Below are 22867 nucleotides of genomic sequence, written 5' to 3'. Positions count from 1 at the left end.
TCACAATAAAGCTCATTGTTTTGTATAGTTAATATATTACTACGCATTAATTTTAGAAAATTCTCTGTTTGGGTGCCAGTGGCTCACACCTATCACCCAAGCTACTTGAGAGGTTGAGCTTACAAAGCCAGCCTGGACAGAAATCCCTTTTCAAGACCTCTTCCCTAACAAGTTCTGGGCACAGTAGCACACGCCTATTACAGCCATCACCGGAAGCATAACACATAGCACCCGGGCATGTGCACCCAGGCCAGAGGCACAGCCCTACCTCAAAAGTAACCAGCACAAAAAAGAGCTGGAAGCATGGCTCTGCAGTGGGGTAACCTGTCTAGCAAATGCAAGATCCTAGGGTTTAACGCCCCCACCCCTGGTGGGGGAGATGGTGGCACAGATATAATCCGGGCCCAAAGCATACCTATAGACCTAAATGACCTAAACATTAACAATTCCTTCTTTAGCCACTGGGGAAAACTTGAATTCTCCTAGCATCTCCACCCCACCCCCGAGACATTTAACCTGTTTCTTAATTCCTGTCTTTAGCAGCGAAGTTTTCTTTTGGTCAGGTAGAAAATGACCTTGCTGGTTCTATTTATTATTTAACAGAACTCAAGTCTCCCAAATCCCTGTCGTAATCCATAATAAAACAGAGCGAGCAAAACTTAATCGGCTGTAAATGTACAGTAGTTAGCATTCACCAGAAAAATGCTAATAATATTTCCAGAATGCCATTTCTCTTCCTGGCCTTTTGACCAACTTGGTTAATGGACTGAGACTCAGGAAATAATAGAAATAATTTAGGTTGAGTGCTTCTCAACCAGGAGTCAACCTCGAGGTAAATTGTATCCAGGTAATCATGGCCTAGCTACTCCCAAGAAAGAGGTCTGGTCAAGAGAGCTGAGCACCACAGTTTCTCCTGCCCAACAAGACTCTAATATGTCAAGCACAGATGTAAATATGCACCATTTATTTGCTAAACCTCATGTCCTTGAGAGAATACTACAAAATTAGTTAATACCTCATGCCTGTATACGATGATTGAATCCTATGGCTTCTAGCTAGACACTGGTAGCTCATGCCTATAATCCTAGCTACTCAGGAGGCTGAGATTTGAGGATTATGATTAGAAACCAACCTGGGCAGGAAAGTCCATGAGACTATTATTATTATTATTCATTGTGGGGCTTGAGCTCAGGGCCTAGGCACTGTCCCTGAGCTTTTCTGCTCGAGACTAGCACGCTATCACTTTGAGCCACAGTTTCACTTCCAGTTTTCTGGTGATTAATTACAGGTAAGAGTTTCACCTACTTTCCTGCCAGGGCTGGCTTCAAACCACGATCCTCAGATCTCAGCCTCATGAATAGCTAGGACTTCAGGCATGAGCCACAGGTGCCTGGCCCCCATGAAATTCTTATCTCCAATTAATCACTAAAAAGCTAGAAAGGGTAGATTGCTAGCTAGCCTCGAGAAAAAAAGCTCAGGGACAGCACCCAGGCCCTAAATTCAAGCCTCAGGCTTGGCACCACAAACACAAATTCTAAAAGATACTGCAAGAGCACAAGACTCACTTGATCTGAGAACTGCATATGCTAATAATCATTGAGCAATGACCCTAAAGCTAAGAGAGTCACAGAGATTATTTTCCAAAACACTTGTCTTTAAAGTCCTTTTTTCCAAGAAAAAAAATCACAGCTTCTGAGCCCATCAAGCAAATGGACACTATGTTTTACTATCTGTTGAGTTTACTTGTAGATTTATAGGCACATTGTAATTGTTACACATGAAGGAAACCATGCAACCTATATCTCACTGGGTCTGGCTTACTTAGTATAGTTTTTTCCAAGTCTTTCCATTTCCTTATGAATGGGGCAATGTCATTCTTTCTGATAGAAGCATAGAATTCCATTGTGTATATATACCCCCATTTTCTTGATCCATTCATCTACTGATAGGCGTATGGGTTGGTTCCATATCTGTGGTAAACAATTCTGCAATGAACATGGTTGTGCTGATGGCTTTAGTGGCCTGGTTTGTCATCAATTGGATAAATGCCCAGGAATGGGATTGCTAGGCCATAGGGAAGCTCTGTTTACATGTGGACATGATACATTAAACAGGACTCTAAGCATTCACACAGTGAGACCAAAAGAAGATACTTTTAGGAGACCATCACAGGGGCTCAATAGCTATGTACATAGGATCATATAAAATGATGCCTATCAAATGAACTCCAAGAAATGGAAACAAGAGGTTTTTTTATTTTACTTTTTGTGGGATTTTTTTTGTTTTTCCCTTTTTGTTGCTGGGTTTTTTTTTATTTGTTCCTTTTGTCCTATATGTAATATAGGATCAGATATATAGATATAGATATATAGTGGGACAAAGGGTGAGCTAGTTCAGCAGTGGTATTCTCTTGACAGTATGTTGAAAATGAACAATACAATTTGAGTGGCGGGAGAGATTGGGAGAAAACAAAAGAAGAGGTGACACTGTTCAAAAAGAAATGTACTTGGGCTGGGAAGGTGGCTCAGTGGTAGATGCTTGCCTTGCATGCATGAGGCCCTGGGTTCGATTCCTCAGCATGAAAGCTGGAAGTGGCACTGTGGCTCAAGTAGTAGAGCGCTAGCCTTGGGCTGAAGAGCTGAGGGACAGTGCCCAGGCCTAAGAGTTCAGGCCCCATGACCAGCAAGAAAGAAAGAAAGAAAGAAAGAAAGAAAGAAAGAAAGAAAGAAAGAAAGAAAGAAAGAAGAAAGAAAGAAAGAAAGAAAGAAAGGAAAAGAAAAGAAATGTACTCAATACTTGGCTTATGGGACTGTAGCCTCCCCCCCCCCCGTACATCACCCTACCCTTACAATAAATTTTTTTTTAATAGACACTATGGTCAGCCACCTGCTGGCATTTGGGGACAGTAAATACGAGCTCTCTCCAAGGCTCAGAAATCACTCCGCAGTGACACTGACTAGGTACTATATTGAAAATGGGAGGGGTGACACTGTTCAAAAAGAAACGTACTTATCACCTGATTTCTGTAACTGTAACCCCGCTGTACCTCATCTTTACAACAAAAGGGAGAGAGCAAGACCGACAGACAGACGAGACAGAGAATTGAAAGAAAGAAATCACTGCTGTCTGTCCATCCCAAGGAACTTCCAGAAGAGTCCACCCAGGCAGGTGAACGTCTGTGACGCTTTGGTGTGGTGGCTCGGGCTTGCCTCTGTGGGGCTGGCGGGGAGCTGATGGAGCCTGGTGCACAAAAGGCGGGGGGGGGTCCCCACTGGGTGTGGAAAACTCACTTTAAGGGGGGAGAAATATCTGATTAGCCTCCATCGTAGCTCCCTTAATGCGTTTATTGATATCTAAAGTCAATCTTCCTTCCCAGGCAGCTCGGAACACAGAAAGAAAGAAGCCAGCTCCCCCCAGCCTTTAGAAACTCCCTCCCCAACAGACAGGGCCCAGTGGTTCCCCCAGAATTACAGAGGTCCTGCCTGCCCAGGCGGTCAACGCGCCTAGGTGGGGCAGCTTGGACCCCACAGAAGGGAGAGAGACGCCAGGCTCTGGCCAGACCTCCACCGGCCAGCGCCAGACTCAGGGTACACCTCCACCATCTAAGAGGGTGCGCCACAGCTCTGCGAGAGCCGTGAAAGAGCAAAAGAAGTGGGCAGAAAACAGCCAAGGCGTGGATGGCTTGCTGGCGATGGAAATGCACGGGAGACTGGGCAGGGCACTGACCGCTCACAGTATGGTGGGGGCGGGCAGAGATAGTGACATTAATTCTGACACTAATTCTCTACTGCCACGTTGCTCTAACCACTGCTGTTGAAAGCTGGACCTATTTTTCATTTTCTCCCTTTCCACAGCTCTTTTTTTTTGGGGGGGAGAGGCAGGAGGTGAGCTCACCCCCCCCAGAAAACACATGACCACCCCACATCTTCCCTGTGAGTTAACGGCGCCAGGCCACCAGCCACCTCTCCCACGATTGGGCACTTGCTTGCTAAGGGCAGGTAGGTGGGCATGGTGAGGCCTACAGAATTGTCAGAGCACACACTGTCACAGAATCAAGCTGGTTGGTTGCATTACAATTCTCCACCTTGGGGCTAGGAAGGTGGCTCAGTGGTAGAGCGCTTGCCTTGCATGCCTGAGGCCCTGGGTTCGATTCCTCAGTACCACATAAGCAAAAAGAAAAAAGCCGGAAGTGGTGCTGTGGCTCAAGTGGTAGAGCGCTAGCCTTGAGCTGAAGAGCTGAGGGACAGCGCCCAGGCCCAGAGTTCAGGCCCCATGACCGGACCCAAAAAAAAAAAAAAAAAACAATTCCCCACCTTGGGGGGGGGGGGAATCTGTGAGATGGGGAGGGGAAGAGCAGGTGAGAGGACCCCACACTCCTTCCCAGGAAAACTAGCCTGAGGCTCAAAGAGATGAAGGAGCTTTGCCCAGGGTCCCAGGGGGAGGGTTTGCAAATCCTTGAGCATCCTCTGATGTTATATGAAATAAAGGCCTCCCAAAATACTGGGTGATTTTTTTTAGGATAAAATCAACAGCTACTTCATGTATTTTGCTCATGATTGGCTGAGCAACATCATGTGGAAATGTGAGAAAACCCCAGTATTTCAGGATCATCACAAACTCAACACTTAAGAGGACTCGAATCCAGGGCTTGCTGACTTACCTCTGTTCTGATGTAGCACACACCAGAGAGCCAGGCTCTCATTGGAAAGAAACTGGAGAATAGTCCAACAAGCACTAGAAGAGATGACCTCCCCCACTGCAGACATGAAGCAATGAGATGCTTATTTTTGCAGGAGGCAGACACATGTGTGTGTCTGTGCATATACACAATCCTGGCCACCAAAATGTTAACAGAGCCATTTTGTGGGTGTTTCCAATTTCTACCTGAAATGTAGAAGCACACCAGCTACAAAAGTAGTGGGCAGGCACCAATGGCGCACACCTGTCATCCTAGCTATTCAGAAGGCTGAAATCTGAGATTCAAAGACTCAAAGCCAGGCCTAGCAAGAGAATCTGTGGAACTCTTATTTCCACTTAACCACTCAAAAGCTGGAAGTGAATCTTCAGTTCAACAAGTAGAGAGCTAACCTGGAGCATAAGAGCTAGGGGACAACACCCAGGCCCTGAGTTCAAGTCCTAGTTACACACACACACACACACACACAGTAGTAAGGGTGATGGCTGATTTATCTTTTCATATTCACAATATTATTTCCTGTTCAATATGTTTGGATAGCAACAGCTCAAGCACAAACCATCCTCAATAGGAAATCCTGTAGAATGACCACAGGACTCAGGGGTGGGGAGGGAATTCAGCCTGTTCATCTGTTCCCTTCTCTAAGTCAATTCCAACCAGGCTTAAAGGCTTCCTCTTCAAAGGTGTTTTTTTTTAAAGCTATCCATAGAAAATAAGACATTCCACCTTCTATGGTAGAGGAGGAAGACAGAGATCTTGGCTTTGTGCTACTTCAGGGACAACCAGGTTGACCACCAAATTGTCCCAGACTGCTCTGGCCCTGGACTGCCAGCAGTCACCCCAGGCCAGCCATGAATGACGAGCAAATGCGCTGCTTGTGGATTTCATTTCATATTCATAGTGCTTCGTCCTCAAAGAAACTTCTCAGTTGCTTCACCTCTCACTTTGGGATCCTGTTCGTCTCTCCACAATAGGTCAGACCAAAGAACATGAGACCACTTGGTTGTTCTGCTCATATACACCCCATCCATAACATGCATGGAGCACAGTGGTAGGCATTGAACTGTAACTATTGTACATTCAGTCTTCCCATGGCCAGTCTTTTTTAATGTGTTCTTAATGTCTCCTCAATAACACCATTTCTAGTTTACAAATCTGAGACCACCAGATGGGCCACGACATTCAAACTGTCCACGTTAGGAGCCAGGAGAGCACAAAACCTCCTGTTCCTTCCTCCCTGCCTCTCTCTGCCCTTCCCACTTCTGCGCTCCAGTGATTCTCCTTCCTCTGAGGAGCGGAGGATCCGGGTGGCCTTGGACAGCAGTGCCACGCAGAGGAGATATTAACCCGGGGCATTGAATCCTCAGCTGGCAGCTCTGTTCCATGAGGTGAAATGCACAGTTTCTTCTCCAGGATAAGGAGACTCTTGTAACCAACCTGCTCAGTATTCAAAGATAACACACAGCCCGTTCCGCCTCTGAGACTGAAAAGATGAGGGGAGAGAGAGCCTCATGGGTTGGGAAAGCCCAGTTAGTAAGGAAGTACAGCTCTGCCCTCCGCCAGCACGCCAGCCTGCCCCTCCTTCCTTCCTCCCTTCTTTCCTTCCTTCCTTCCTTTCTTCCTTCCTTCCTTCCTTTCTTCCTTCCTTCCTTCCTTCCTCCCTTCTTTCCTTCCTTTCTTCTTTCCTATCTTCCTTCCTTCCTTTCTTCCTTCCTTTCATTCTTTCTTATTTTTCTTCCTTCCTATCTTTCTTCCTTCCTTCTTTCCTTCCTTACTTCCTTTCCTCCATTATTCCTTCCTTCTCTCTTCCTCCCTTCCTTGCTTCCTTCCTTTCTTCCATCCTTCTTTCCTTCCTTCCTTTCTTCCATTAATCCTTCCTTCTTTCCTTACTATCTTCCTTCCTTCCTTCCTCTCTCCCTTCTTTCCTATCTTTCTTCCTTCTTCCTCTCTCCCTCCCTCCATCCCTCCCTCCCTCCCTCCCTCCCTTCCTTCCTTCCTTCCTTCCTTCCTTCTTTCCTTGCTTCTTTCCTTCCATATAGACAAGTGAAGCGCACTCCTTCCCCAGGCCTTTTGGAGCCCCCGCCTCGCCCCGGCCCTGCGCTGGGACTCGCACTTGAGGAGCTGAAAGGAAGGAGCAGGTTCCCGCCCTCTCACATCTGCGCTTTCCCTTTTATTTCAAAAGTCAAGATTATGGTGAGCCTGACCATAAGGCAGTGGCAAGAAAATAAATAATAATAACGTGGGGCGCAAAGAGGAGAAAGGGCTGTGTCCGGACAGGAGAGGCCAAAGCAAGGGAGGCGACTCCCCCAGGCTGTCCGAAGCCTGGGGCAGGGGCAGCCCTTGTAGCTGCAGTCTCTGCTCTCCCCTCGGGCAAGCGAGCTGCAGTACCACTGACGCAGAGACTGGTTACCACTCAGCAAACAGCAGCTTGACACGAGCTAGCTCGTCACCTCACCAGAGGTTCTCATCTTTGCCTACAGATCTGAACACATGCCAAGGCCCTGGCCAGGTGAAGCAGTACCCTGGCCCCCTCCACGTGACGCTGAGATGAAGGCTGTGTGGTACGACCTCCAAGGGAGGACCGTCGGGTGACACTTCTCCAGCATGCCCTGAACATGGGCTTCCTAACCCGCCTCGCTGTTCCCTCGTTCTCATTCATGCACTGGGGTGCCCACCCAGGAACATCTACATGCCATGCCTAATGAGTGGGCCAGAAGAAAGGAAGACAGAGGAAACTGTGGGGTGATATTATAATGACACTGTGAGTTTTCACCCCATAAGGTAAATGCCGATTGGTGCTTAAAGTAAACTTCCTGGCTAGGTAGCTTTTAGACTCACTAGCCAACATCATCACTTCACACACACACACACACACACACAAGCATGCATGCATACATACGTTCATATGCACACATACACATTCTAATTCAGAGTGCAACTGACCCACAAAGATTCAAATATCATCATTTCAAGAAAGCAACAGGAAGACCCAACTTGATTAGTTCACAGGAAGGGCTAACCACACCTTAAAACATGAACTATTTACATACAATAATGTGAATATATGGAATTAAAGAAGTGCGTCTAAAAGAGACAATGCATTAGTAAAAATTGATTCCACTCGGTGTGTTTACTGTGTCTACAGAACATTTGGAATTATGTATGGTGCTCTATTTGGTTAGCCTAAGCCTCGCCTGCCCTCTAGTGGCAAGACATAGGCAGTGCAAGAAAATAATTTTTCAAAATTGCATACAATTCATTTTAACCTGCCACCTAAAGATAGCAGTTTACACATGCAACTTCATCGTTGTCAAAATTAACACATTACAGTTACATTCACCAAAAGAAAAACCTTCCTAAAATAGAAGTTATGCTGTCTACTCCATCGTTATCTTTAAATGAAATAGTTCCTTGTGAAAAATTAGATCTAAACTAGTTCAATTGAATGTCCCCATGAGGTACAGGAATGTACACCTAGGGCTTTCAAATTTTCCATCCTAAATTAAAACTAGCACAAGGCACCAAAACATGCTCACAACATACATGTTTTGCAGGATCACACCTATAACCTTAACCACTCAAGAGGCTGAGTTCTGAGGATCACAGTTCAAAGCCAGCCCCAGCATAAAAGTTCTTCTGAGACTCTCACTTCCAATTAACCACTCAAAAAGTCCACAAGAATCTTATTTCCAATAAACTACTTAGAAAAATCAGAAGTGGTGCTGTGGCTCAAGTGGTAGAGCACTAGCCTTCAGCACAAAGAGGCTCGGGGACAGCACCCAGGCCCTGAGTTCAAGCCCCAGGACAGGCCAAAAATAAAAAATAGAAACATTGGCTGTTATTCATTGGGTACTTGCTAGACAAACACAGTGCTCAGCTCACCAATTCCTCATTGCCTCTCTACAATGAGTATTTTTATTCTGCTTTATAAACCTCACTTCATAGAAAACACTGGGTCCTAAAGAGGTTTCAGAACGCAGCCAGTATGCAAAGATGGAGGGGGATGCCTGCCCTTCCTGCTTTCCTCTGGTCCCAGGGGTGACAACGCCCTATGTCTCTGAACACCTGTGGCATCGTGAAACCAGGGCCCCGCTTACCCAGGCAGGGTACCACCACAGACCTCCCATAATCCTTCACATTCACCCAGGCCCTGGACCAGTGAGGCATCTTCCACAGCAGATCCTACTCCAGACAAGCTGGTAAAGGACGTACATCACCCACGTCATCCTGTGTCCTTCCCCCCCTCTCCGCCCCCCCAACCTCCCCCGCCCCCCGTCCCATGTTGGAGAAGCCCTTTGTGCCTGCTTTCTTAATAAGAAGATGCACTCTTACCAAACGCAGGTACAGCCACATACACACACACACACAGAGTCTCACCATTCCTTGGGTGAGTAGTCACACTCATCCGCATCTCTAGCCATGGAAACAGCATCCATTTGCTTCCTGCTCACCGTGTGTTAGTCCTTGTGTGAACCACTCCTTACTTTACCCTTCCAACAACCCCACACAGAAGGTGGGCATGGATCATTCATTTTACAGACAATGAATCAGGGACTAAATGACCTGGAGAGGTCACACAGCCCAGATGTCGCAAAACCAGATTTTGGGTTGACTCCAGACCCCTCAGCCTTGATTTCCTCTTACACCTCGCTGCCGCTGGGTTCCTGTTTCCAGAGTAGAACACTGAGATCGAGTACATTAAACAGCCTGTGGGGGTCACGGCATGTGGCAAGAGAGCCAAGCCCAAGAGCTGAGAAAATAAACCTGGGCCCTCCCGGTGACTAGCCCCACAATTTCCCAATTCCCTCAACTCCACTGGAAAAGCAGCTACATCTGTCTTTTCACAGGCAAAATCAGAAATTGTTCAAGTATCCAGAGAGCTCCAGGAATAAGTCTCAAGGGTGTTCAGAGGCTACCGTGTCCCCAACCTCCTCAGGTCTACACAGGAGAGTTTATATTTTGGGAATCTGCTGGACATACGGGGCGAGTTGTAACTACTCACCTCTGATATTGTGGTAGAAAGGTATTGAGAGACAGTAAATACACAGATGGGCATGGCTGTGTGCCAATAAAACTTTATTTAAAAAAAAAACAGGGCTGGGAAGGTGGCTCAGTGGTAGAGCGCTTGCCTTGCATGCATGAGGGCCTGGGTTCGATTCCTCAGCACCACATAAGCAGAAAAAAGCCAGAAGTGGCTCTGTGGCTCAAGTGGTAGAGCACTAGCCTTAAGCTGAAGAGCTGAGGGACAGTGTCCAGGCCCAGAGTTCAGGCCCCATGACCAGCAAAAAAAAAAAAAAAAAAGAATTTTAAAGACATTCTAAACAGTGAGTCTGTTTCTCCCAGGGCAAGTGGAGTTTCTGACACACAAGTGGAGTTTCTGACTCACAAACCAGTTCTTCCCACTGCGCTGCCTCTGCTGCCCTCTTGTGGAGAAACATGGTGCTGACAGGCAAAACCCAGGAGGCAGAAGCACAGGTTAGAAATCGCAATTAATTCTGGCTTTCTTTCTCTCTCTCTCTCTCTCTCCCTTCCTCTCCCTCTCGTTCTTAATGTACAGAGGGGTTAAAGTTACATAAATCAGTTAATGAGGACAGTTCTTTTTAAACAGTGTCGTCTCCTCCCTCATTTTCTCTCAGCTTTTTTTTTCCTTCCTTCCCACCAAGTTGTATAATTCATTTCCAACATAGTGTCTAGTGACTACCACTGCTGAATTACTGGCTTCTCTTTCAGACAATCAATCCTGCCTATTGGTCTCTTTACCGCTTCCCCTGACTTCACCTTCTCTGTGGTTTGTGACTACAGCAGAACAATTTGTGCTTTCCTGTCCAATCGACATGGTGGAGAGAATTCTGAAACAATACAAGGAGACCTTTGTGCTTTATAATTCTCTTAAAACCCTACTTCTAGACTCTTGTACAAGCTAGTCACTGCCCTGTGCCTTAAGGAAAGATTCTGACCAAGCATCCTGGGAAAATTGGGTATAGTTTTCTTTTTCTCTAATTTTTTTTCTTTTGTGCCAGGACTGGGGCTTAAACTGAGGGCCTGGGCACTATCGCATAGCTTTTTTCACTCAAAGCCGGCTCTGTATTACCTGAGCCACAGCTCTACTTCCCACTTTTCTTGGAGGTTAATTGGAAATCAGAGCCTCACAGACTTTCCCACCCAGACTGGCTTCAAACTGGGATCCTCAGATCTCAGTCTCCTGAGATTAGAGGTGTGAAGCACAGGTACTTGTCCCATTGGTATTTATCCCTCTGGGCCATAGTTTGTTACTACAGAAGATCTATATGTGTTCTCCTGTCTAATCAACATGGCTGACAGAATTCTAAAAAACAACACACGTGGCCTTTTGTGCTTTAACATGCCTTAAAACCTGACTTCTGGACTCTTGTAAAAGCTCATCACTCTCCTATTCCTTAAGGATAAATTCCCACCAACCATCCTGGAAAAATCTATATTTAAAAGAAATATACGTCTCAATAAATTAAGTTTATTTGCTGGTCCTGGGGCTTGAACTCAGGCCTGGGCGCTCTCCCTGAGACTCTCTGTGCTTAAGGCTAGCGCTCTACCACTTGAGCCATAGCACCACTTCTGGATTTTTCTGTTTATGTGGTGTGAGGAATTGAACCCAGGGCTTCATGCATGCTGGGAAAGCACTGTACCATTCAGCCACCTTCCCAGCCCCAATAAATTCAATTTTTAACCTACACTCAACAGCCCTCATTTCTCAAAATGGTGCTAGGCTCCCGCCAGCTTCCCTTCTGCCGCTGTCTTCATTAGCTTGGTGGAGACGGGGCTGAAAACACCCTGGCCATCCAGGACCTCTATTCATCTAAGCCATAAGAAGCCCCAGCAAACTCTCACTGGGTTTTCTGGGGGCTCAGGTCCAATCGCTGGTCAACCCAGGCTCACGGCCCCAGGGACAGTCAGCAACCTTTCCTCTATCACCCTCTGCTATGCCCTCCTGTAGCCAGGCTGCCGGAAATCCATCCACAGTGCAGTGCAAGTCTGACTGGGGTTTCCCAGCTCCCCAGCTGCCAATCCCCACCTGTGCAGATCCTCGGAGCACTGCCCTGAGAAGAAACTGCCACGTGTGACTGCAGAGACCAACGCAAGTCTTCTGATGGCCACGACAAACCCTCGCACCACAGAAAGAGAGTGGTGGGAAGGGAGGAGAGCAGGAAGGATCGGGAGCAGCATGCTCCAAATCCTCCAGGGTCCTCAATATACAAAGAGCACTCACAAAATAACAAGCACGCCCGATAAAGCCCACAGGAGAAAAAATGGGTAGAGGATACGATGGTTTAAAAAGATGCCACCTATCAAGAGGGGCTGCCCGTATAAGTTGCTTTTGTGAAATAACAAAAGGAGAATTCAATACATATCCTAACAACTTTTAAGAAGAGCGAGGGAAGGGGTGGGTGGGGAGGGGTGGGTGAGGTTGTTGAAAGGAGTAACGCTGATCAAGACTCACTGCGTTCATGAACTGCTTTGTCAAATTCGTATGTCAAAAAGCCATACGAATAGCTCATTGATATATCAAGCAAGCCCTTAGTCAAAAAGAGATGACATCACCACAATACGATGATGTTTCCCTTACATTACTAGCAAAAAATTTAAGGTGTGATAATCATATTAAGAGTAGCAGCTGGCATGAAAATAGGTATTATCATCCTCATTGCCATAAGCAGAATGCACACAACAACTGCAGGAAACCTCAGCCCGCTTGAAATGGACATTGCACCCCGACGCTGGTGGCTCACGCCTGTAATCCTAGCTACTCAGGAGGCTGAGATCTGAGGATCCAGATTCAAAGCCAGCCCAGGCAGGAACACCCATGAGACTCTTAGCTCCAATAAACCACCAGAAAACTGGAAGTGGAGCTCAACGTGGTAGAGCACTAGCCTTGAGCAAAAATGCTCAGGGACAGCACCCAGGCTCAGAGTTCAAGCCCCATGACCCACAAAGTACCTCGTACTGTCTGAGGCTACGGAAGCTCAGCAAAGCACAAGGCCTAGCATGTTCTAGGCCACACCAGAAAGTCCATGCGACTCTAGAAATTCTAGTGTACAACTCTCATTTCTCTAGCAGGACAGAGCAGGGCTTTGCCCAGACCCCTCACCATCCCTGCTGGAGGTCATACTTGAGCTGATAAAGAAGCTACCATTTGCCTTTCTCCAGTCTCCAACTCCAGTGGTAATGTAGATTCAGCCAGCGTTCTGATTTGCCCAAGTTCAGTGGGGTGGGGTGTGAAGCGAGGCTTGGCACACAGATGAAAATGCAAAGTTGGGTCATGTCCTCGGTTCTTCTCCTCAGCTTCACCCCTTGCAGCCTGGTGCGTGGAAACCTGGAAATCCACAGTCGATAACAGAGCCCATCGGCCACGCTCTGCCTGTGGTCTCACTCAGAGGACCTCCCGCACTAGAAGCCACTGATGTGGAGGCCACAGATGAAACTAATGACCTCACGCATGGTCTTCCCTGAACAAAGCCATCAAAAGGCCCACGACGCCACGCCACGCCGGCCGCAGCCCGGCCTCCACGGCAGCCGAACGCCATCGATTTTATGCTGATTCCCTGAAACTTCAATCATTATTTTTCTCATCTTCTTCGAACTGTTTCTTGAGGAGGGAAAATGGAGTTGTGAGAGGTTTAAGAAATTATCTTGAGCTGACAATTACAGCCAGCCCTAACGTATTGGAGTAAGGGCAGCCCGGAGCTCTCACAAAAAGCTTTGCAAATGCAGACTTCTACTTCTGTCATGTACCCAATTTAAGGTTCACATGAAACTTGGGGTTTTTTTGCCAGTTCTGGGACTTGAACTCAGGGCCTGGGTGCTGTCTCTGAGCTTTTTTTCTCTCTCTCTCTCAAGGCTAGCGCTCCACCACTTGAGTGGCAGACAGCTCCATCATAAGGCCGGTACTTGTGGTTCATACCTGTCATCCTGAGATCTGAGAATGATGTTTCAAAGCCAGCCAGGGAAAGAAAGATCATGAGACTCTTATCTCCAATTAACCACCAGAAAACCGGAAGTGGCGCTGTGGCTCAAGGTGGCAGAGGACTAGCCTTAAGCAAAAGAGCTCATGGAAAGTACCAAGGCCTTGAGTTCAAGCCTCACCATTGACAAAAAAAAAAAATCTCATAGACTTTCCTACGCAGGCTGGCTTCAAACTATGATCCTCATATCTCAGCCTCCTTGAGTTGCGAGGATTTCATGAACCACCAGTGCCCAGATTAGATGACAGTTTTCATCTGTCCTTTAAAATTAAGCAATCCAGACTTCATGGGTGGCTCAAATGGCACAGTACCTGACTAGCAAGCACATAGCGAGGCAAGAAAAAAAAAAAGTAAATAAATGGACAAGTAAAATAAGCAATGTAGCCTAGTCAGTAAGGGAAGCACAGCTTTACTTCCAGTTACTAGGGACACTGAGGCAGGAAAATTGTTTGACCTGGGAGTTTGGGACCAGCATGCACAACACAGAACACAGCAAAACACTACCTTTAAAAAAAATGAAGAAGCCGGGCACTGGTGGCTCACGCCTGTAATCCTAGCTACTCAGGAGGCTGAGATCTGAGGATCGCGGTTCAAAGCCAGCCCGGGCAGGAGAGACCGTGAGACTCCTATCTCCAATAAACCACCAGAAAACCGGAAGTGGCGCTGTAGCTCAAGTGGTAGAGCGCTCGCCTTGAGCTGAAGAGCTGAGGGACAGTGCCCAAGCCCAGAGTTCAGGCCCCACAACCGACAAAAAAAAAAAAAAAAATGAAGAAAGAAAAGAAAGAAATTCACCGGCAAGTTCCCTGGAAATTAAATGATCAGAATGACTGCAAAACTTCAAATACAATCTATTGTAAGTCCTTGTGCAAAAGTTACCACTGGCCTTTTCTTTCTTTTATTAAGCGTATTAATTACTCCACATCTCAAATGAGTCTTAACTTATCTGAATACTTCTTTTCAGTACAGCCCTGTGTTAAATGAGGCTCACCCATGTTTCTCTCCCTAAGCAAGGGGAGGGAGCACTGGGAGCTCGTGCAATGCGCACACACACACTCACACACACACACACACACGTGCATACACATGCACGCATGCACACAGCGCCAATGGTTTTCTGATTGTTTTCTTTTTTTCTTTTGGAAAAAGCAGCCAGGAAAAAAAAAAGTAAGTAACACTGAGAAAAATCTTGAAAAGACACCTAGAAGCATACTGCTCCAGCATCTAGCCAATACCCCCAGCTTTACTTCCAGCATCTTCTGCCTACTTGCTCACCATGCAAAGCTCGTGTGGATTACCTGCTGGAAACAGGCACGCTGAGTTCTAATGAGGTTTTATGCATTGAGTGCGGGGGGGGGGGGCGCACAAGAAGCCTAAAGGCCTGAGGGCTCACCTGTGTGTCCCCGGAGGTGGTAGCTGGAGGCAGACAACAGCTTACAGCACACCATTAGTACATAGGCCAGAAAGAGCCAATGGAACAGCAACACTGACTTCGTGTAGACTCTCATCCTAAGGAGAGACAAGGCTGAGTCAGTGCAAAGCCAGAATGCCAGGCTCCTGGAAAATGCAGCCTGGGCAGGGGAGAAAAGAAGTCAACAGCCTCCAGACCCGCCTGGCTTCGCCCCAAGGTAGCCAGAAGCCAAGCAGACTTTCCTCTGTGCTGAGCAGTAACCCAGCTCTCCACAACTACCTTATATGCAGAGTGTTCCATATTAGGTACTCAGGAGGTTGTGATCTGAGGCTTGAGGTTCGAAGCCAGCCCAGCCAGACTCTGATCTCCAATAAACAAACAAACAAAAAAAAAAGCCAGAAGTAGAATTTTGGTTCAAGTCATAGAGTGCCAGCCATGAGCAAAAAAAAAAAAAAAGTGGGAGCTCACTCAGGACCTTGAGTTCAAGCCCCGACTCCAGTAAATAAGTAAGTAAGACAATAAAGGAGTTTTCCAAGTTAGCACCACGCCTTGGTGAAAAGTCTATTTGTGATTCACCAAGGCTCCAGTTCAGCTGTTCTAACAGAACATGGTGGTTAGATTCCATATTTTTAAAAATACACACTGCGAGTTACGGTCAAGTAAAAGTTGACATGGTTTTAGTATGTGAAAGGATCCATGGAGATGTTGGAGTCGTGGTCCAGGAGCTTCCTGGGTTCCTCGATTTGTCAATTAACACCCTCTGGTTTAAGGAAGATGGGCCTCGTAGTCTACTTAACCAACCTACAAGTTTAGGGAAGAGAACAGATTGAAGGGGAGGGGAGGAATAGGGGAGAGGAAGGGAGGGGGTGGGAGGGGAATAGGAGGAGGGGAGGGGAGGAAGAAGGAAGGGAAGGGGGAGAGATTCAACTCTTGGACACTCGGGGTCTGCAAACAATCACTTCACCTTGGAAATTTCATCAGAGATGGTCCCAGTCCAGCACAGTTAGTCCAGCACGTATTTTGGCGCCATTCCAAATTTCCATTTGTAGCAAGGACCCATTATTTTGGCAGTTCCAAAAAAATCCAATATGATCTTAGCTTGGAAGACCTATTTTGAAGAAGACACACAAAATGAAGAAAAGAAAAATAAGAATCAGTTTGCATTTTAGCATTTAAACGAAACTGAGTTCCAGCAGGAAAATAATGGGTTCACCAGGATGCTTATTGTTTCTAACAAGTGGGAGACAGCCCAATGCTTTCTATGAAAAGTGTTCCATCATGAGGAAATTCTGGATACTTCTCTCATCCCCTGCTTCATACAATAGAGTTTCAGTGCAGAAGTGTTCACAGCAGCAAAGGTATGACAGAGAGCCCCAAACCATACAACATTCACCAGGACGTCTTTCTCCCTGTTTCATTGACCATTGGATGAAGCCGAAATTCAGCACCATCTGTTCCCAAGAGATGATGTAACTTATCCAATCTCACAGAGCAGTGGAGAACCAGCCTGAAGACCCTAATTCTGAGATCCAGGTGGTAGAAACCTAAGCATGAGCAGGGCACTGGTGGCTCACACCTGTAATCCCAGCTACTCAGGAGGCTGAGAACTGAGGGTCGCGATTCAAACCAGCCTGGGCAGAAAAGTCCAGTGAGACTTATCTTCAATTAACTACCAGGAATCCAATAGTGGAGCAGAGGCTCAAAGTGGTAAAGCACTAGTCTTGAGCACAAAAGCTTAAGCTGGGCAGTGCCCAGGCCCTGAGTTCAAGCCTCACAATCAACAACAACAACAAAAAAAAAAAAAAAAACTAAGAATGATGCCGGACAGTCTCCATTTTTTATCTTTTTGATGTTAATGGAAGACAGAAAACTTCTTTCCAATGCAATTCATTGTGTCAAAAGGTAAAGAATACTTGGAACTGCCTAACACTAAACACTCAATACACCAACCTAAAAAAAACTACTTATTAATACTATTATTATATTTAAGTAATTATACAAAGGGGTTGCCATTTAACAAAGCAGTTTATGAATGCAATATATCTTGATCCATGTCACCCTTTTGAAGATTTGAGAGTGCGGAAGGCCCTCACTCTTCTTAATTTTGTAGGATATGCATTAGATGCTTATCTTGGTTCCAAACTGAAGACATCTGAAGAACAAAATGACACATCACTTTCCCTTCTTGCTAAATCAAATGCATCCCCTCCTGTGACAGAGATAAGCAGAAAACCATTGCACGCAGTGACAACCATTAAAGTTGCACATACCAAAAATGGATGGCAAGATGCAATCTCGTTGCTTTGGAATCTGGTGAACTCGCTGTAGGGTCACCACCAACCACAACTAAGATTTTGTTTTTCCATTTTTTCCTGTTTTCTAAATACCGAAAGCTAATGCTCCAGTTCAATGGGAGAATATTTCAGGTGATCAACGTCAAGTACAACCCCTGTGGGGCTTTAAGAAAGAAGGAAACTACACCTGGAGAGATTCATTCAACAAGAAGAAAAGGGGGACTTTTAATAACTGTATAAATATGAATTGCACAGAAAAAATGTTATCTCCCCATCCTCCAATTCTATTAAGTCTCCTGGTCCTCATTTCACCCAAGGGCATCACGTGAACTTCTGCTATCAGAAAGAAGTACAGTTTGTGAGAACCATCATAATGTATTGGAAACCAACTGACCTTTCCTGGCTAATATTTATCTTGTTTTCCTCACACAAAAGAAACCACTGGACATTCTTTTATGTTGTTTTTTCATTTAAAAATGACCTATCTGTGAAAAAGGCATGTAGTCTCATAGTCTGCATACCAGAGAGGAGCCACAGGTTTAATTTTTGGGTGGAAAGTAATTCACTCAACCTTTCCCCATCCAGTGGGTTAGGCACTTGCCTGAAAGGATTAACTCTCTCATGTCACTTCTATACTTGAGTGTGTGCAAGTCCACCCATCCATTTGTGTAATGTACCTACGCCATTCATCTCATCTCCCAACTCTTTCCAATCATAACATAGTCCTGGGCTGGGAAGGTGGCTCAGTGGTAGGTGCTTGCCTTGCATGCATGAGGCCCTGGGTTCGATTCCTCAGCACCACATAAGCAGAAAGAATAGGCCTTGGTTGGTTTTTGTTGTCGTTTGTTTCTCATGGCTAGCACTCTACTTCTTTTTTTTGGGGGGGGGGGGGGAGTTCAGTCGTGGGGCCTGAACTCTGGGCCTGGGCGCTGTCCCTCAGCTCTTCAGCTCAAGGCTAGCACTCTACCACTTGAGCCACAGCGCCACTCCCGGCTTTTTTCTTTTGCGGTGCTGAAGAATCGAACTCAGGGCCTCAGGCATGCAAGGCAAGTACTCTACCACTGAGCCACCTTCCCAGCCCCTAGCACTCTACTTCTTGAGCAACATCTCCAGATCAGCTTTCCCGCTAGTTAATGCTGGAGATGAGGCTCTTGCCAATTTTTCTGCCCAGGCTGGCTTTGAATCTCAAGCCTCTCAGTCTCCTGAGTGGCTAGGATTAGTGGTGTGAGCCACCAGTGCCCAACCAAAGACTTATCATAGTAACTAAGTGGCTGTGCACTCTGGGATCCAGGCTGTCCCTCTGGTCCCTCGCTCCTTACAATGACACCGGAAGACAGCAGGTTTGCTTGTTCTTTTGTTGTGGTGGTGTATTTCTGTTTATTTGTTTATTTGGGTTTGGGGTGTGTGTGTGTGTGTGTGTGTGTGTGTGTGTGTGTGTGTGTGTGTGTGTGTGTTGTTGATCCTGGACCTTGAACTCTAGGCCTGAGTGCTTTCCCTATGGTTCTTTTGCTCAAGGCCAGCACTCTACCACTTGAGCTATAGCATCACTTCTGGTTTTTTCTATGATTAATTGGGAGATAAGAGTCTCACAGACTCTCCTGCCCAGGCTGGCTTTGAATCATGATCTTCAGATCTCAGCCTCCTGAGTAGCTAGGATTATAGGCATGAGCCACGGGTGTCCGGCTATTTGCTTGTTTTTTTAAGTCCATTTAAAAGGTGGTTTTTTTTTTAAATCAGTCATTCCACTTACTTAGGTAAGGACAAAAATATCAAGTAAGCAATGGACTCAGGGCTCCAAAAGTCCCTCCCCCCACCAATAGCATTAAAAAACAACAATAGGGCTCAGTGGTAGAGCGCTTGCCTTGCATGCATGAGGCCCTGGGTTCGATTCCTCAGCACCACATAAGCAAAAAGAAAAAAGCCGGAAGTGGCGCTGAGGCTCAAATAGTAGAGCACTAGCCTTGAGCTGAGGAGCTGAGGGACAGCGCCCAGGCCCAGAGTTCAGGCCCCACGACTGGACCCAAACAACAACAACAACAACCCAGGATGTGGAATTTCCATTGAAAAGTTAGCTGAACATTTCACTGGTAACTGTCATTTAGATATGAGCTAGGTACCAGTGGCCATGCCTGTATCCTACCTAATCCGGAGGCGAAGATTGGGAGGATTGTACTCTAGGTCAGCACAAGACCCCACTTCAATCAATAGCTGGACAAGGCGTCAGGGCTGGGAAGGTGGCTCAGTGGTAGGTGCTTGCCTTGCATGCATGAGGCCCTGGGTTCGATTCCTCAGCACCACATAAGTAGAAAAAGCCAGAAGTGGTGCTGTGGCTCAAGTGGTAGAGCACTAGCCTTGAGCTGAAGAGCTGAGGGACGGTGCCCAGGCCCAGAGTTCAGGGCCCACGACTGACCAGAAGATAAAAATAAAAATAACACAGCCCTGAGTCTGTTTCAAAAGTCATTGATTTTTTTAAGGGTGTTCCTAACTCTCCATGATGAAAGACGCTGCGCATACATAGGCTTACAAAAACAAAACCTTGTTCAGAATGCATCTGCTTATTGAACTCGAATGACACAGACAACATTTGGACGCTGAGCTCCATTTTCATCTTCTACCTGAAACGTTGACATGATGACATTATGTGGGCTTGGTTTCTCCTTTACCACAGAAGAGCAGAATATCTATTTATGTTTCCTGGGCTCTGGAAAAACTTTGAGGTTCCCAGGCAGAAGACATCATTCTTCAGATGTTTAATTTATTTCTGTGTCACACAGAAAAATTCTGTCTTCCCTTGAGATCTTTTCAAGGAAATGAAAAGCCTGTGCCTTTCCTTCTCTTGATCTACTTGCCTCCTCAATTGGGGAGGGGGAAGGGTGAAATCCTAAGAGAATTGTTCTTTCAATGTAGAGTCATTGGTTTGTGGATAAGCACACCGTGGGAGCATCTCTTGTAGAATTCCCACCACGCCCCTCGCTGCACACATGTCAATCTATGCAGTAGCTTCTACACAGGCTCTGAGAGTCTATTGGTTCCTTTTAAAGTCAGAAGACAAACTAACTCTATACCTGCAACTGATCCTGAGAGGAAAAAAAAAATAGACAAGCCGAAATGTCAGAGGCTTTTGAAGGCCATTTACAATATATTTGCTATGCATTCTTACTATCAAGGTCACAAAAGGACACATGCACACAAAAAATATGTCAACCCAATACAATTGTGATCTGAAATTGGATCTCACATGAGGAAAAACAAATGTGTGCACACAGTCATTCCCAGAATGCACTGCGCATACCCCACATACCCAGAGCCACAAAGAATATTCCTCCAGCATGTAACAATAACTGGATACAACCTGTAGATCAAACTTCAAAACTCTATCAATATTAACTCCCCTGAGTTCCATCACCATAGTGTAGGTAAGAAAGAAAATTCCCTTGTTATTAAAAAAATATCCCAAAATGCTTAAGAGAAAGGGGTAAATGTTTCTAACTTAGTTTCAAATGATTCCAAGGAAAATAAAGAGAGAATGAAAAGGTAAAGGAAAGAAAGCATGAGTGAGCAAAGGAGGTCATGACAGAAGACGCACAGAATGGATAGATGGGTGGATGGGAGGATGGATGGGTGGATGGGGTGAATGGATGGATGGATGGGTGGGTGGGTGGGTGGATGGATGGATGAATTGATGGGTGGTTCAATGGATGTATGGATGGATCAGATGGATCAATGAATGGATGGATGGGTGGATGGATGGATGGAAGGATGGATGGATGGATAGGAGGATAGATGGGTGGATGGGAGGATGGATGAGTGGGTGGATGGGAGGATGGATGGTTGAGTGGATGGGAGGATGGATGGGTAGGTGGGTAGATGAATGGATGAATTGATGGGTGGATGGATAGATGGATGGATGGGTGAAAAAGAATGGATAAAGTTTAACTCATGAATTGGATTAAAGTATAAGTAGAAATTCTTTGTACTGTTCTTTCAATTTTCTGTTATCATAAATTCTAGCAATATGAAACATTACATAGCCACTTAAAAGGCTTCTGCTTATTAGACAGAGTAAAATGACTGACACCTGACTACTACTTCTGAACAATGACAGTTGACAGCTTGGATGAATGTTTAAATTCAACTCTGAGGATTTCCTCAAATCTCCAGAGGAGCCTATGTGTGCCTACCACACTGCAAGCATTGTGTTAAGCATTCCTATACCCTGACACACGAAAGTCCTGGTGGAGCACACTTGTAATTCCTGCTACTCAAAAAAGGCAAAGGCAGAAGTATCAATAATTCAAGACCAGTCTACACAGCAAGGCCTTGTACCAAAATTAAGCCAAAAAGGGTCCAGGTATAGCTCAGTGGTAGAACGATTTCCAAGCATGCATGAGCCCTCAGTTCAAATTCCATTACTTTTAAAATAGTTACTTAACTAATTACTAACTCTATTAAAAGGAGAACTTATTTATAGCCCTATATGGCTAAAGAAAAGATATATGACTTTTCCCATATCACTCAGCAATACCTGAGCCAGGCCATCTGATACCAGTGTAACTAATGTTTGGAATCTGGCAAAAACATTTCCCAAACGTATTTGTTTCCTCCCATGGTTTAGGAAAACACTGAAAAATACCACCATCTTTCTTCAGGAATTAAAGACACAAGTCACTAACCTTGCATTCCAAATATCTGGCTGGTGCTGGTAGCTCACACATGTAACCCTAGCTACTCAGGAGGCTGGAGATCTGAGGATCATGACTTGAAGCCAACCCAGGAAGAAAAATCCATGAGACTCTTATCTCTAGTTAACCAGCAAAAAGCCTGAAGTAGAGCTATGACTCTAGTGCTAGTCTCTTTTTAATGAATTTGTATTGTTATTATAAAGGTGATGTACAGATGGGTTATAGTTACGTAAGTCAGGTAAAGAGCACTTTTCTTCTTGGACAAACCCTTTTCCTCACTTTCCCAGTTTTTCCCTCTCATCTCTACTCCCAAGTTGTATAGCTCATTTTCAACATAATGTCTAGTGAATACCGCTAGATAGATAAATGAACAATAGGAAAGGAAAGAAAAACAATAGCATATTTTTTTAAAACTCTTGTTTTCATTTCCTGGAGTTGATTTCAATAAATATTATTTTATATGATCAGGTGCACGTACACATTGCATCTTTGTGTTCTTCTGCTAAGAGAGCTAGTCTTAAGTGAAAAAGCCAAGCAAGAGTGTGAGGCCCTGAATGCCCTACAATAGGTGCACACGCGTGTGCACGTGCGTGTGCACACACACAGTCTGTGCATGGCTAACTCTGCACACATAATTGGATGGAATTTAGTACAATAATTCATATCAACACTAAGTGAGTTTTGCATCATCATGAAAGGTAGTACTGCGTGATTCTGTTTTCCACAGATTAATTAAAGGCCAATGTCATTTCCCAAATTAAGACCAAACAGCAGGAATGATAAAGGTCACC

At 45.6% G+C, this 22867-nt stretch overlaps 1 protein-coding gene across 1 annotated transcript in view; it reads right to left on the bottom strand.

Annotated features, from left to right (window-relative positions):
- Positions 1 to 16078, bottom strand: part of Fam19a4 (family with sequence similarity 19 (chemokine (C-C motif)-like), member A4) — a 97265-nt gene extending 81187 nt beyond the window's left edge. The window contains exons 1-2 of the mRNA XM_013010441.1: positions 16065 to 16078; positions 15083 to 15198 (exon numbers count right to left, since the gene is read on the bottom strand). Coding sequence (XP_012865895.1) covers positions 15083 to 15198; positions 16065 to 16078 — 130 coding nt within the window. The remainder of the gene's footprint in view (positions 1 to 15082; positions 15199 to 16064) is intronic.
- Positions 16079 to 22867: the final 6789 nt, after the last annotated feature.

Source organism: Dipodomys ordii, unplaced genomic scaffold (assembly GCF_000151885.1).
Source record: "Dipodomys ordii isolate 6190 unplaced genomic scaffold, Dord_2.0 Scaffold12, whole genome shotgun sequence".
In the NCBI taxonomy this organism is placed as follows: domain Eukaryota; kingdom Metazoa; phylum Chordata; class Mammalia; order Rodentia; family Heteromyidae; genus Dipodomys; species Dipodomys ordii.
Note: the sequence above shows the minus strand (reverse complement) of the source record. Positions and strands in the feature narration are given on the sequence as shown.